At 36.8% G+C, this 16,848-nt stretch overlaps 1 protein-coding gene across 4 annotated transcripts in view; it reads right to left on the reverse strand.

Annotated features, from left to right (window-relative positions):
* The window catches only part of utrn (utrophin), a 286,896-nt gene that overhangs the window by 34,752 nt on the left and 235,296 nt on the right, over window positions 1–16,848 (reverse strand). For all 4 annotated transcript variants that reach the window (XM_067372391.1, XM_067372392.1, XM_067372389.1 and 1 more), the window contains exon 68: window positions 5,490–5,626. In XM_067372391.1, the coding sequence (XP_067228492.1) occupies window positions 5,490–5,626 (137 nt within the window). The remainder of the gene's footprint in view (window positions 1–5,489; window positions 5,627–16,848) is intronic.

A 16,848-nucleotide genomic window follows, 5' to 3' on the forward strand; every position in this document is an offset into this window, starting at 1 on the left:
TGACTCGACAGGGACAAGTTTAATTTGCTGGAGACCCCAGTGAACTATAGTTTCTTTTGGAGATGATGAAAAGTGTCATATTTTTCTTTTAAAGGGGACCATATAGCAGATGAGACGATAATTGCAAGATGAGAAATTCAAGGTTAGATCGGTACATGTTTGCCTTTTTTATAAAAATCGTAGAGCAGGGGCATATCTATATCCATAACCATATCCACTCCATCACACTGCAAGATTGAGGCATTTTGTCCTTTTTCACAATTAATGTGGAGTCAAGAGGTCTAAGTGAGACTCTCAGACACAATGACAGAGTGACTTACAAACCCTTTCCTTTTTTTGTAAGAAGGTCAGTCAAGGCAAGAAAAGTGTCTTTTTATATAATTTCAATAGTGTGTAAAAGTTGTTAGAGCAAAAGCAAACCTAAAATGGCATTCATGGCTCATTTAACTTCAGTAATGTGTCATACTTCTGAGGACAGGGTTTTCATATGATAGGAATTGACTGGATCTCAAAATCTCGACAATACTTCTAGTACTAATCTATCATTATTTACTATTATTGCTTTAATTTTTATTACATTCATGTTAACCAACATTACAAAACTGTGTAAACTAATAGCAAGATTTTAGTAAGTAAAAATAAGAACTGTCAATTTGAAATTCATGGTGACTTAAAAAAAAAAAGGGTAACACTTTAGTTTAGGGTCCAATTCCCACTATTAACTAGTTGCTTATTATGCATATTATGAGGATATTGGCTGTTTATTAGTACTTATAAATCAGATATTAATGCCTTATTCTGCATGACCATATTCTACATCCCTTAATCCAATACCTACATTTAATTACCTTACTAACTAATAATAAGCAGTAATTATGAGTTTATTGAGGCAAAAGTCATAGTTAATAGTCAGAAAATAGTGTGAATTGGACCCTAACCTAAAGTGTGACCAAAAAATGTTTTAACCATGTGATGTTAATTTTACTTTTTGTTCCCCTTTGGAAAATTGTGCACTGATGATATGTTTGACCAGGAAAATGTATTGATAAAGTAAAAATGAATCCATTACGATTCATGTTGACTTTGAGGGTGAAAGAAAATGTGGCTGAAGAGGGAGAAATATGAGCCATGTCAAAAATAAAACGATCCAGTTATCTAGACTGTTAAATGGCTGGTTTGCTGTATCACTATGTACAGAGTGCTGGACTCAAAGTAATGAGGGATTCTGTAAATTAGTGCTGACAGAGTCAACAAACACGAGCTCTCTAATAAAAGTCGGTCAATATCCCCTGGCGCTTCTGAATTTCAAGAAAACCAAACACTGCACGCTTTCATTTTCCTCTTGGAAACCACATGGAATATATTTCCACCATGGTCATCACTCTTTGTTAAATCTGACACGTGGCGATGGAGTCAACTCGTGCTGTTGCACACCGCAGCATGTCTGTTCAGAAACCTGAAAATCAAACATTACATATAACGGTCTGATATCACAGCGTGCTCAGATCGGCTGAATGTCATGCTAACGTGAAGCGACAGGAAGCCTGTGCGATGCAAGCAGTCATTTCGGCTCTGCTTATGGGGATTTATAATCAGCACCAACTGAAGAAATGGGTCATCTACAGTTCCCTGTCATTTAGCAGAAGCTCTTTCTGACACAAATTCATGAAATGGTCCCACTGGAAAACCAGAAGTGCCTTAATCAACGGTGGTATGGAGATAAGGCAGAAGTGGGAACTGCATAACTCTCTATTTTCATAAATTGGCCACACTTAGGCTCTGTTCCAAAAACACTGAACAGCCTAGGGTGGCATTTTAAGACATCATGCAGTAGGCTCGTTCCCAAAGCAGAGGCTGTTCCAAAAGACAGGCTGCATAATCGTGCTGCCTTCCAAGATACCTTCTTTTGTTCAGATTCTAAGACAGCATCACATGTATCTTTAGCAGAAAATGCATTGCGACAAATTCAGTGGAAAAATCCATCTAATATGACAGACATCTTTGCCACAAAGGTATAGTGTATATATATATATTAGAGGTGCAACGGTACACAAACATGACGGTTTGGTTTTGCATTAACTTCTAAATCTAATTATAAAACTATTTTTCAATTATTTTTCTACTCCAACTCATTTTTTAATTAATCCTTTACACAGTTAATATCATAACTTGATTTCATGACAAATTTATTTAAACACATATGAAATAATTAAGACATTACTAACAGGTAAAGTAAAGGTAAAAATAATGAATATACAAGCTAATATAATGCATATATTTAGTGAAATTCTCCTCTAGAGTTCATTTCTCTAGTGAACTAAGATGCTGTGGACACTTAATGACTTGCCTGAAGTAAATGCAATGCTACATGAGATATTCTATAGCGTGTTGGTTCGGGACAAATACATGTACTGTTACACTCCTAGTATATATATATATATATATATATATTAGGGCTGGGCAAGTTAACGCGTTTTTATCGCGTTAACGCATTAATTAATTAACGCCGACAATTAGTTTATCGCGCGTTAACGTACTTTTTATTTTGAAAGTCCGTTGCTCACTGCGTTTGAATACACATAGATAGACTACAACCGAATACAACACAAACCATGGGTCACAGGAGGGGTGGGATATTTATCAATAGGCTACTGGCTGCTTGGGATGAGCGTCATCACGCGTCTCAACCAATGAAAGCACTTCTTGTGTGCCTAAGAGAGCTACAGCGCGAAAAAGAAAATATCTGGTGCGGACAGAAAAATGGAAAAAGGTACCCACTGCTTATCACTCAATAAAAGAATCACATTGCTAAGTGTTTTTGAATGTTTTGATTTCGTTTGGTTTAATAATTAACATTACCTTTGCGAGTCTGACTCTCACTGCACTCGTGAATTAGCAGAACTTGACGAGGACATTCATATGCTTAACAAGAAAAACGCTTCATGTGACCAACATTTCTGTACATGTTTATTAAAGCATACTGTGTGGAGATACGCAAATGAGCCCAAAATATGAATGCAGCACGTTTATATCTTAAACGGTTTCCTCTCATGTCATCTCAAGAAAACGCTTAATGCACTTCGACTGATATTAAAGAGACCAAATTCTATTTACAAATAAAGCACATGCAGAAAAACAGATGAGACCAAAATATAAACTTTCAGTATCACTTAGAATGTAACCATTTTATAAATTTTCTTCATAACGGTTTTATAAAGGTAGCTTAGTGTGGTTGTCATTTGTTAAAATAAATATAAAAATACAGTGTGTTCGTGTCCGTCTGTCCGCTGAATTTGACCCATAATCTCTGATTCTCCTCATCTGTGATCATGGAAAAGGGGAATTACAATGACAACAATTGTAGGCCTACTCAATATGCTCGGTTAAGCATCATTTAAACGTTTCCAACAAATAAATGAATCGACTTTTCTCAGTGTGTTAATTACATAGATTTATTTGGATATTCATACGATGATATTCATACGATGGCTGAAGCAGCAGTGAGCACCCAGCGTGCGACACGGTAAACAGATCAACACTGTAAACGAAATCCTACAAAACTTCAGTGAAAAAATAAATAAAATGATCATGCGATGCGATAAAATAGCTTCTATTCCATGCAAACGATACCATTAAAAATGTTAACGTTCCACTTAATGGCAGAAACAAAACAAAAGGTAAGCAAGAATCCATATTAATTTCAGTACGAGTAATAGAGGGCGATCCTGTCAAAATGGCGACGCCGCCCCGGCATGCAACGAGGTGTGACGTCGGTTCGTATTCTCTATTGCACTTTTGTTCATACAGCAGTACTTTGAAAGAATAAAATTACGCTATACACTACTTTTGATTTCATTATTGAATTTTGTGCATGCTGCGATTAATCGCAGAAAAATCATGTGAATAATCGCGATTAAAATATTTAATCGTTGCCCAGCACTAATATATATATATATATATATATATATATATATATATATATATATATATATATACACACACATACTCATACATATGTAATCATTAAGTCATTAAAGTGGACCACTGAAATATTAACATTTTACCAAAATCAAGCCACGAGTTTCAAGTTACGAGGTTTAGTTACAAGTACTTTTTAATACCTTTAATTAGTTTGCAAAACCCACAGACAGATGTTAAGGGTGACCAATAGTAATGATTTATGAAAAAAAGATAAAATATGGAGATACAAGGTTTCTACTTGACAACAACATTATACTGTGTATTTATTAGCATGTTGTTAAACTAACTATGCCATACACTAGGAATTGTGAGCTTAGCAACATGCTAAATTCATACTCGATCGAAATTGAGAGATGAGATATAGGTGGCACGTATATTTGTTCATAGCATTCAGAAGCAATCACTTATGAAGTTTTATGTGAGTTATGATGCTGCCTTAATGTGCGCTCAAATTAAGCACATCACATTTACAGTATAGCAAATTTTTTGGGCAAAGGTTTTGGAACAGAGCTTAAATCTAGATGACAGATATTATTCCAGTGATAGAGAGATATTTCAAGATATATCAACATTTCTGTACAGACAGGAAATCTGCACTTTGAAACGAGTGTCAACAATATCTGAACATCAGCTCTGAGCAGACACAGGGTGCAGTGTCTGAGGCTCGTTTGATGCTAATGTGGCGTATCATTCAATTCAGAAAGTCGGAATTTCAAACCTACTGCGTGGAAAAGCTATTTGATGTTGGACTTACAACTTATAGTCTGGAAGAAATTAAATGGCCATCTTCCCTGAGAAGGCGTTGCATGTCACCAAAGAAAGGCAACAGTTATTTTGAAGCAAATTATTTCTTACATACTATATAATAAAAACATGTTTAGCAAAGGCTTGAAAGTGTTTATAACAATGCAAATAATGATGCCTCAGGTTTTAAATATAAACATGGAAGCCTTGGCATTTCACTTCAATTTCACATCTTTACATCAGAGATATCAAGTAGAAGTATTTCCCATTTGACTTGAAATGGAATGCAACATTACATGCAATCAATTTCAAGTCATTCATATGGAAGCTTGTTTCCACCACTGAATAAAAAAAAACAAAAGGCAACTTTTATCTCACAGTTCTGACTTTATTTCTCGCAATTGCAATTTTGCAAGTTTATTTCTTGGAATTCTGAGAAAAGAAGTAAGAATTGTGAGATCAAAAGCAATTATCTTTTTTATTTTTTATTCAGTGGAAGAAACAAGCTTCTATGCATGCATACATCTGCAGAAATGAAAAAAAAAAAAGTTTATTTATCACTCCTCTCACTTCTTGATAGTTTTTCAAACCCTGCAACATGAATAACATCATTGTGTGAAGGCTGGAAAAATTCTCCGGGATGAAGAAAGTTAATGATTGGAGGTGGCAGAAAACCAGAGCCTGAAGACAGTCAAATTGAAACAATTGCAACTGCAGATATTACCTGCATACAGAAGCATTTTATTCTCCTTCAAGATACTTACGTTTCCATGTTGTCTCCTTCTAGGACCGTCTGGACGGGCAGGTATCCCAGGCGAGGGTGCTTCGCGAAATACTTCTTCGAGCGGAACTTGTTTTTTAAGACTTTGGTGAAATCTCGCATGTCTTCTCCTGAGGTGGTCTGAAGAGAGGAGGAAGATAGATGATGGATGTGGAAGTGGATTTACTTTATAAACAATTGTTCAAAGAAACTTAAAAACAATAAATGCTGAGAGTCACTAGTGGTTTGAACCCCTGGTATTAAACTGCTGTGTAGCATTGGTAGAGCCTATTTAGCGGTTTCACTATATCTATGCAGAGTATTCCTGTGTTGTATGTATGTTCCTACGCTAGCTTAGTTACAACTCTTTAGTTATGTCAGGGAAACTTCAAATGCTTATATCCAGTCTTAAGAATGTACAGAATCACTCCTTTAATGTTTTTCAAACCCTGTCATGTCTGGTATCAAATTAACCCTCTTCTGATTTCATAAATAATGGTGTATAGTATGTTATCATAACTTACATCATACTCTTTTTACTATACTTTGATTTGATATTGTACAAACCCCACAGACCACCATAAACATGCAAATAAGTTGTTGAGTGAGAAAATTCACACCTCAGCACTGGTTAGTTCACCAGAAATGGGTGTGAGAGGTAGAGGCTTGAAAGACCTCGACCCGAACACATTAATGCTTATCCCTTTGGGACAGACACCTGTTTCTTTGAAACCGAGACTCATCCTGTAAAACTGATGCCGGACTGTCTGGACCAAGTGAGGGCTACTCTCGAAGAAGAAAAAGTAAATTAATATTTTGAACTCTCTCTTGCAAATCAGTATCCCCATCCGAGACAAAATTGCGTTGATCATCTCAGTATCGTCCCAAATTACATCTCTTTCTCTTCACCCACCTCTCACATATCGCATGTTGAAATGACCTGGAATTTACCCAAAATCTATATGGTTTAATGTGAACAATTATCACACAATGCTATACATGTTTGGTATCATTTGAAATGTCTTAGAGCGACTGGTACAAAGGTCTCATTCCTACAGAAATACCAAAAGGTTTGAAGAGTTTAGAGATATTTTGCTTTCTGTGGAGGGCAGATCATCTACCAATTGGTCTTTCATGCAAATTACATTCTGTCCTCAAAAGGTGTAAACTACTCAGGTCTGGAGTAATGCAAATTCCCATTGTTAGCATGTTTCCATTTGAAAGAGATTTCTAGCTTGGTCTGAGTATTTAAAGAAATGTTGTAGGAGACTCAAGGCGCGAGTATGTAGCAAGGTCGGCCAGTAATGCTTTCTGTCCTTCAGACACTCAGCATTATGTATCTTTCTGATGTCAGGTATTCATCTTTTACTCTTTATTTCTGAGCATTTGATGTTTGGTTTTGTATTGATTATCTTTGAATTGATTATGTAATTGGCATGATACATTTTCTATTTAGAGCAACAGAGTGTTGTTAGACCAATCTGAATAGGGGTGAGCCTCAAGATTATTCTAACTATGTGTACGGGGGAAATCACGGCATGATTATATAAAGTTACCATTAGAGGAAGTTAAATTAGTCAGCTTGTTTCTATGGTAATGGTCATGACCTCTAGTTAGATATAGTCTTACTTCATTTCAGAGTGTTCAGATCTATTGGGAATAAATAATGTATTTTTAGAATGCGCAAAGTGGGTACGGCCTCTAGAATATTAGTCATCGCCTCTGTCTAATGACCAAAACTGATGAGGTGAGGTGAGTATGAGATCGTATACCCCGCCGGTGCGAGACTCAAAGTGTTATAGGAATCCGAATGAAGGAGTACAATAAGAGTAAAGAGTTAAATAGAATAATCAAATGTACAGCTAAACTGTTATACAAATGACCAATAAATCAATTGGCATTCTAAACTAAATTTGAGGTCATAATAAAATGGAGTCAGATAAAAGTTTAATTGGAATTCATCTACTCTGCCACACTGAAAAGACAGAACACGCAAGAAACCTTCCCCATATGGGAAACCGTCGTTGGGCCGATTGGGCGGGCCTCACAATCCCATCTGAGCCTGGCCTTCCTGCAGTTTAACTTCAACTGGCTTTATCAATTCCCCGTGGACCATCCGATCTCTGGCAGAACTCGACGAAAGATCCCAGCTCACTCTAACAAACTCATCCAGGCTCTCTGTGCTCTACACACATTCAGATGTAATTCATTATGTATGTGTTTTGCTTAGCTTAGTTTAATTGTATGTTCCCCATAGTTCTGTTTATTAAAACCTTTATATTCACGATTGATTGTGTTTTCAGCTCACAAATCTCACATGCTTCTGTACTGTTAGTATACAGTAAGGAAGTTATTCTTCTTGGACAGGATAATTATTTTCTTAGAGTTGATAGAAGATTGTATTGTTTGCTCGGTAGACGAACAGATCAGTCAACTGTAACATTAATTCTGCTATAAAGCTAATTCTGAATGCTGATCTAAATATCATAACCTGTTATAATTAATTATATGTATATGTTCCCTTTTGAGCTAATTTGCTACAAAAACATTAAAACTTTTAAGTTCATTACAGTAAGTATTCTTTTCAGCTAAACAGTTCCAGTGCAGTTACAAAATAAAATCAAACAAAATCTACCAATTACAGTGCACAGCATGAGTACACCCCCTCTGAAACTTCTGAAAGTCAGCAATTGCTCAATTACTTTGAAGACATGTTAGGGTTCTTTAGAGATATAATGTTTCATGCTAGTCTGCTTAATCAATTACCAAAGAAGCATGTCAAAATTATTCAGGAAAATAAGACTTTCTTATCAAGGTGATAAAATGTTGTGTAGCAAAAAGGAGTACACCCTCCTAAAAGTTACTAAATAAAACGAAATAAAAATTTTCTGGTGTAAGTTTAAGGCAATGTTTGATCAACAGATAAGTATGTTGAACCAAATCATTTAAAAAGAAGTAATTTCTTGACAATTAAAAGTGTTATATAGCCCACTGAATCATTCTCAGACTTAATGCTGACAAAAATGGAACGACTTGGGAGAGAACTGTCAGGAGACTTATTTCTTAGCACAAAAGAGGACAGTGGTACAAGAGGATTACCAAATCATTGTTTTAAGTGTGAAAATATAGCAAAAGTAACACAGAAATTCAAAAACAATGGACTTGTGGCAAGGCCCCTGAAATAATCAGGCTTACATTTTAAGCTTTCATTTAGTGATGAGGGATTTTTTTTGCTAAACAAAGAACAGGAGAAATACCAAACGAGTGTCTCAGAGCCAGCAAAAGCAATGAAAAGAGTGACTGTTTATCTCACAGAGTAAGATGCAGCCTGCAGAAATGACATACATGGTTGTTGTTCTCACTGGAACTACCTACTGAAGCCAAAGCACAATAAAGTCAGTTAGCCATTTCAAAAGCCCATATTTACAAAATATAGATTCTGGGAATCAATACTCTGGTCTAATGAGACCAAATCAATCATTTTGGATCTAACAGCATCCAAAATGTTCTGGTGTTGCTAGAGGAGTACAGTGAGAAGTGCCTGGTTCCCACAGTAAAGTTCAGTGGTAGTAAAGCTCTTATATAGGGATGTATGAGTGCTGAAGGTGTGAGGGAGTTGTGCTTTATCAATGCTGTCATGAATTTCCACACCACTGTGTAATTTAATACACAAACTTGAAACAGAAGATGTTACCCTTTCCTCATTCCCTGCATTGTTGGGAATTTTTCAACATGACAATGAGGATATGCATTCTCCCAAGGTGAAAAACCTTCTGTGGACACGTATTGCACTCTTAACAATCTTAACACTCTTGAGCGCCTGTGGGGGATTCTGTAGAGACGAGTTGAGCAACACTCACCATTTAAGATCAAGGCATTTAAGGAGCTCATCATCCAGGAGTAAAACAGGACAGATGTGACAATTTGTCATGAACTTGTATATTCAAAATGATGGAGAGCATACTAAGTACTAGAATATTATACATTTGTTGAATTAAATTTAGGGTGTACTCATTTCTGCAATCCTTAATTTAAACAAAATTGGCTAATTTACTCATTTTATGGCTACTAATGACATATTTCTCAGTTTTTATTATGTATATGTTTAATACATTGTAGTTTTTCCCATGAATTGTATTAGTGATCATGAAGAAAATACATCTTTTGTATTTGTACAGAGGGGGTGTACTCATTTATGCTTTGCACTGTATCATATAAAGTACTGTTTGGAGTCTGTATAAAACATTCATTTTGTAATATGGTGAATTAAGTGAAAACAGCTGTTTTCTATGTGAATATATACTAAAGTGTAATTTATTCCTGTGATCAAATCTGAATTTTCAGTATTATTACTCCAATTTTCAGTGACACACGACCCTTCAGAAATCATTCTACACTCTAAAAAATGCTGGGTTAAAAACAACCCAAGTTGGGTTGAAAATGGACAAACCCAGCAATTGGGTTGTTTTAACCCAGCGGTAGGGTTAAATGTTTGCCCAACCTGCTGGGTAGTTTTATTTAACTCAACTATTGTTTAAAATTGGATTTTTTTTGTATTGCTTAATTAAAATTAACCCAAAGTATGTTGGAAATGAACATTTATTAATGTTTAATGAATACTTATTAAACAATAAACATTTATTAAATTGCTTATTAATAAATTTATATTAATAAACTATTAAATTTATATTAATAAAATATTAAAGCTTATTAATAAACATTCACCTTTTGTCTATTATTGTTTTCTCTAATTGCATCTGGTTTTTAATTTCCCAACTATTTTGGGTTCATTTTAAGCTAGCCATATAGCAATTTTTAAATAAAAGTTAATTTAAATAAAACTACCCAGCAGGTTGGGCAAACATTTAACCCAACCGCTGGGTTTGTCCATTTTCAACCCAACTTGGGTTGTTTTTAACCCAGCATTTTTTTTAGAGTGTAGTATGATGATTTGATGCTCATTTCTTTCAGCTTTCAGTTCCACTGAATTTTTTAAAAGATTTCAAAAAGCCAATGTAAATGTCTTTACTGTCACTTTGGATTAATTTAAAGTATCCTTGCTGAATAAAAGTATTAATTTCTTTCAAAACAATCAAACTTTTGAACAGTAGTGTACATCTACTGACAAACAGATGGCATTTTAAATTATTTTAAAAGATGTTAGTCAAACTATAATTGTACAACCTTGTACATAAGGTAAGAAGTATTTCTTAAATATTTTTGAGCCGTATCAATTCATGTTCAGGTTTTCTACGAATGAAATTCCCTATTTTCCCCTAACAGGCATGTAATGAAACGACTCACATTGACTGAGGGATGTCATAGAAATGTTCCTCCCAAGCCACACAGAATATCATAAAGACTTGGCAGAGGGTCTTTTGTCTGTGCAAAACACAAACCATCCAAAACCCTTGCAACCACAGCAAAGCCCTAGAAACCATCCAGAAGGTACAACTCAGGTTCTCTCTAATTAGGTGACACAAACACACACTTGCATCATTGCTTTTGCTAACAAATGGGAATTGCGCCTGCAGCTTCTCTATATATCTCTGACCTGAAAACACAACTTTCCACTCCTTTATATTTAGAAGGGCATAAAATTAACAGCAGAGGTGTGAGGCAGGGTTACACAAGTATACACTCTCAAGAATAAAGCTTGTTTTTTCGCAGTGATGCCATAGAAGAACCATTTTTGTCTTGTTGTGAAGAACATTTTAAAAATATAAAAAGAACCTTATAAAGAATCTTTTGTGGAATGGAAAGGTTCCATGGATGTTCATGGAACCATAAAGCCAATAAACAACCTTTATTGGTAAGAGTGTACACACACACACACACACACACGTTTTGGGTTAGTTTGAGTGAAATGCAGTATAAAGAGAGCACGTAGAGCTCATTAGCCCATCACTACCGTACTATTTTCTCTCACACACTGGCACTCTCACAGCACACATGTCTTCGCAGATCCGACACTGATCCATCTATGCGCATCTCATCCTCCATTTGTCTACTGAGCTGAGGTGTTTCAATCCTGGATTTCTCTGTCTGTGTCTTCTTTATCTGCACATATTCACAAACCAAATCCTATTTCTCTTGCAGACTGGAAGACCAACCGCAAAAACAAGGATGTGACAGCCCATGTATCACAGAAGGATTCTGTCTCCAACAGTGTGGTTTGCTAAAGTCAAGAACAACAGAACCCATAAACTCCAGATCTGATGCTCTCATGAAAGTTCAATCTAGCTGCTGAAAACAAGAAAATCTCATTAGTTTATTTAGAATGGAAAAATTGCCTTATAGATACATTTTTATGTAGTTTTTCTTAAGACAGAACATGCATGAAAATGAGCTGGACCGACCTGAATAAATATATTTTTTTAGCCTTTTTGTGAGGAACAAACTAGGAAGCTAGATAACCTATCTCTTTTGCACATTTGCATATGTACACTTGGTGGATCACACTGGGTTTTACACCAAAAACACACCAATGATAGCAGCTTTGCAGTCTGTTACCATTACTGTACAAAAGTGCAGAGAAAGAACTTCCTGTTGATTGGCACTTTCTGCAAACTAGGGAGTTCCTATGGAAATCTTCATCCTTTTATTTCAATTTTATGACGACTGGAAACTAACATTAATGTGCAATACTGCCATCTACTATGTTGGAGTGTCAACCGGATCGTTACCACCACTGGATTATTTACAATACGTGTAGTATTGACATGATAACAATACTGATATTTTGCAACAAAACTAGTGTACGTCAAGTTGACTACTTGTATGGTGCATTTTGTCTTTTTTGGAGCGTGATACACCAAAACTACATGCTTTCAACTGCCTTGTTCGGTTGTAAAAAAAAATCTTGTATGAATTTGCATATTGTGTTTTTCGATGGAGGAAAAATTATCAGACAAATATGACAACACGAGTTTCATGTTTAGGCCAAGTTTTTCTTTTAAAAAGGACTTTGGCTAAAGTTCCTGCTGAAAGCGCGAGTTGAACACAACACATTACTCATTTAGACTGACACAGGGATAAAGAAACTCTTTGTACCTCACAACTAATAAAAACCATATCACAACAACAAAAAGCAATATCACCACAATGAAAAAGCAATAACGGTGTAACAGCCCAACCGAGGGCAACAAAAAGCATATTCTGTTCAATATTGATCTTCCGCTCTCTGAATGCTGATGACAATATTTGCTGTTGAATCGCAAGTAAATGTGTTTTATAGATATGTGTATGTGTGTTGGTGGAGTGGGGTGTTTCTGGGATATGCCGATTTGAAAGGAAATGAAAGGCATTCTCTTCCTGTCAAGATGAAGTATCCGGACATTTCACAACTGCTGGTGTGTGTGTGATAGAGGTCTGACAGGAGTGATGAATTCAGGATTACTGCTGCCCCGCTGAAAGCCAACCAAAAACAAAAAGACAACGAAAGACTGGACAGAGATGATGGAGGAGAAACAAGAGTTTATATCCAAACAAAAAACAATAAATCAGTCACTTGCTAGTAATAGCAGCTGGTGGTCTCCAGAAAGCAGTTTCTAGCTCAGCGCTGTCAACACGATCTTATTATATAACAGTTAGTTCTGGCCCAGTAATTTAACAGGATGAGTCTCGTTGTCTGAGCACTGAAATGTTTCACTGCATCACTTCGCTTGCCTAGAATTACAATTCTATAGATCACAACATTGTAAACCATTTTTGTTGGCGAAGCAAAAATAAAATAGCTGGCAACATTGGTTTGGAAATGTCACTTGATATTAACTACTACTTTATAGAACTGTCTTATGAAAGTAATATGACACTCGTGATCGATATTCTTGGGCCAGTGGAACGTTTCTGTGACGCTTCATAGAACAGAGCCATAAACTTATTACGAGAACGATCCACTTGCAGTAACCCGGGGTTAAAGAGCTTTGCTCAAGGTCACAGTGGTGTCTCACTGCTGGCATGGATTGAAGGGACATTCAGATTACCTAGATAACACAACGGCTATTACTAGAGAGATGAAATTTAAATAGATGCATATGCTAATGAGAATAGGTTTTCATGCTTGAATATTCAAAAAAAAAAAAAAAAAACACCTCATGTTCCCCATATTCTCAATTGTTGCAGCTCCTCTCTTTCCACCTCTGTTTAGTTCCTGTCTCTATGATCCCCACCTTTTGAAAAGGACTTGTTTGTTCAGCACATCCCACTGATGCTTGATTGGATTGAGATCTGGGGAATTTGGAGGCCAAGTCAACACCTCAAACTCAAACTCGTTGTTGTACCATTTTTGCTTTGTGTCAGGGCACATTGTCCTGCTGAAAGAGGCTACAGCCACCAGGGAATACTGTTTCCATGAAAGGGTGTACATGGTCTGCAACAATGCTTAGGTAGGTGGTACAGTACGTGTCAAAGTAACATCCACATGGATGGCAGGACCCAAGGTTTCCCAGCAGAACATTGCCAAAGTATCACACTGCCTCCGCTGGCTTGCCTTCTTCCCATAGTGCATCCTGATGCCATGTGTTCCCCAGGTAAACGACGCACACACACCCGGCCATCCACGTGATGTAAAAGAAAACGTGATTCATCAGACCAGGCCAACTTCTTCCATTGCTCCGTGGTCCAGTTCTGATGCTCTGCTGGTTCTGATAGAAAGGTGTCAGAATACACAGTGCATCGCAGTTTGTTGCCTATGGGGCTCATCATAGCCGCAGACCAGTCAGGGTGCCCACTGTTGCCGCTTTCGGTGGTGGACAGGGGTCATCATGGGCACCCTGACTGGTCTGCGGCTATGATGAGCCCCATAGGCAACAAACTGCGATGCACTGTGTATTCTGACACCTTTCTATCAGAACCAGCATTAACTTCTTGAGCAATTTAAGCTACAGTAGCTCGTCTGCTGGATCAGACCACACAGGCCAGCCTTCGCTCCATGTGCATCACTGAGCCTTGCCCGCCCATGACCCTGTCACCGGTTCACCACTGTTCCTTCCTTGGGCCACTTTTGACAGATACTGACCACTGCAGACCGGGAACATCCCACAAGAGCTGCAGTTTTGGAGATGCTCTAGCCATCACAATTTGGCCCTTGTCAAACTTGCTCAAATCCTTACGCTTGCCCATTTTTCCTGCTTCTAACACATCTACTTTGAGGACAAAATGTTCACTTGCTGCCTATTATATCCCACCCACTAACAGGTGTCGTGATAAAGAGATAATCAGTGTTTTTCACTTCACCTGTCAGTGCTCATAATGTTATGCCTGAACGGTGTATGTCACAATAAGAAAGAAAAGATCAGTCAGTTTCATCAAGACTTTAACAACTTCTGCTCATTAAATTCTTTCTTTGAATGGGAAAGAGCAGCGTGAACATTCTTCAAAATGTCTCCTTTAGTTTTCTTTGGAATAACAGGTTTGGAATGTTTTTGGGCAAATTAGTTGACTTGTGTTCAGGGTCCTTTGTGGGGTTTGAACCTACAAACTATTGTTTAACCACTTAACTACACCACACAAAAACAACTTGAGCCTGAGATAAACCATCTACTATGGCCAATGCACAGCCCTCCAGTCAGCCATCTTTAGACTAATGAAAAAGGCAACATTTCTTCACTCAAGTGCCAGTGTGTAAAGTTAAATCGTTTTTAAGTTGCATCATTATTCAGTCTAATTTGTCTGAATTTGCAGAGTCGAAGAGAGCAAAAATAAATGTGTTTACCTTTTGTCATGCTGATCAATGACAGTGACATCTTTTCAATTTCACACTCTGAAACTGAACTTTTTAAATGAAACACATTAAATTTCAGGTTGCACACTTTGCTTCTGTTGTGGAGGTGGTAGGAAATCCTGCCAATGACGCTAATAGATCAAGGCCCTTTGAGTTTTAACAACTCTCCATCTCGCCTGCAGCGGTGGAGGAGAAACTAACCTACTCTTGTACCATGAGCTCCTGTTCACCAACCACACACTTTATAGTCCTAGCTGGAATAAAAACTAAACTTCTGATGCTACGGCTGTTCCAAAAGGCATTAAGCAGGATTATGCCTCCTACAAGAGCTAAGATTCTACAGCAGCATTGCATGTTTCCTTTACTTGCTTAAAAATTTACCTTTTACTTAATATTTGTAGGAGTCGTGCTTTTTATGCTCATTAGAGCACTGTGTTGTTAGCTTAGCAACATGCTAACAGCAAACCCTAACCCTCGAATCTTGCATGTGCTTTACTCTTGCTGCCTACCCAGCTAATAAAAATATGATCTAAAAGCTTTTGATTAAGCTATGGAAAATTAATTTCTGAACATTCTCAGAATGAGAAAATGGTTTAAAAACATTTTTTCTTGTTAATGTGAACGTTAGCAAAAACATTAAAGAAACGTTACATTTTGAAACATGATGGAAACTTTACTTTCTCTGAACATTTAGAAATAAGTAGTCAATAATATTTAAAAAAAAAAAAAACGTTAGATGAATGTCCAACTAAAACATTTCAGAAAAAAAAACAATGAACAATGTATAAATGTTTTTTTCCCTAACGTTTTGAGAACAAAACCAGATAACTATGAATAAATGTTCTATTAAAGGTGCAATATGTAATATTTTCTGTCCGCTAGAGGTTGCTAGAGGCCTATTCAAAACATAGGTGTAGCTTGATGACGGCAAGTTTGAGCACGGAATCTTGGGACATGTGGTCTTCACCTCACAGCCGGTGGAAAGAATTGGGATAGGAATCGGAAAGAAATCATGTTCATGGATGCGATTTTTAGCATTACTGTAGTATGAAGCAGAACAGGACCGAGTGTTGTGGGAGCTGAACGAGGCCGCTGGAGCGATTGCGCAACACGCGCCTCACGAGCAGCAGAACTTTTATTATGACACAGTCGCCGGTGCTGCTTCCACTTTTCCGGTCATGAGTATGAGGTAATGCAGCTCTGTTTATCATATTACATATATTTGAGTGTTGAAAATTATGTTATAACGTTACTCTGTGCGTTCGCTTGGCGGCTGCTGTGACACACTTGTAGCACACTGCAGTAAGATAGATCGATTTTAGAATATCATACTAAATGCTGGATGGCTTGTGTTGATAAATGGCATGCAATTAATTTTAAAAATGTATTGTATGATGGAGAAAATTCTGTATTACTGTTACTAAAAATAAAGCTGCATCTGATTATGCTATGTTAGCTACTTCACATGGTACTCGCAAAAAATCAAGAAAAGAATAAATGTGTTGAGCTATATAACAATAATTAGCTTTTCAGTCTATAAATATCTCAAAACAGTTGTTCCATTGGCTATTAAAACATGTAAGTATTAAAGTCTTTGGTGTTTCCATGGTTTCTACAAAATAAAACCGGAAACCGAGGG

This window comes from Chanodichthys erythropterus, chromosome 20 (assembly GCF_024489055.1).
Source record: "Chanodichthys erythropterus isolate Z2021 chromosome 20, ASM2448905v1, whole genome shotgun sequence".
NCBI lineage: Eukaryota > Metazoa > Chordata > Actinopteri > Cypriniformes > Xenocyprididae > Chanodichthys > Chanodichthys erythropterus.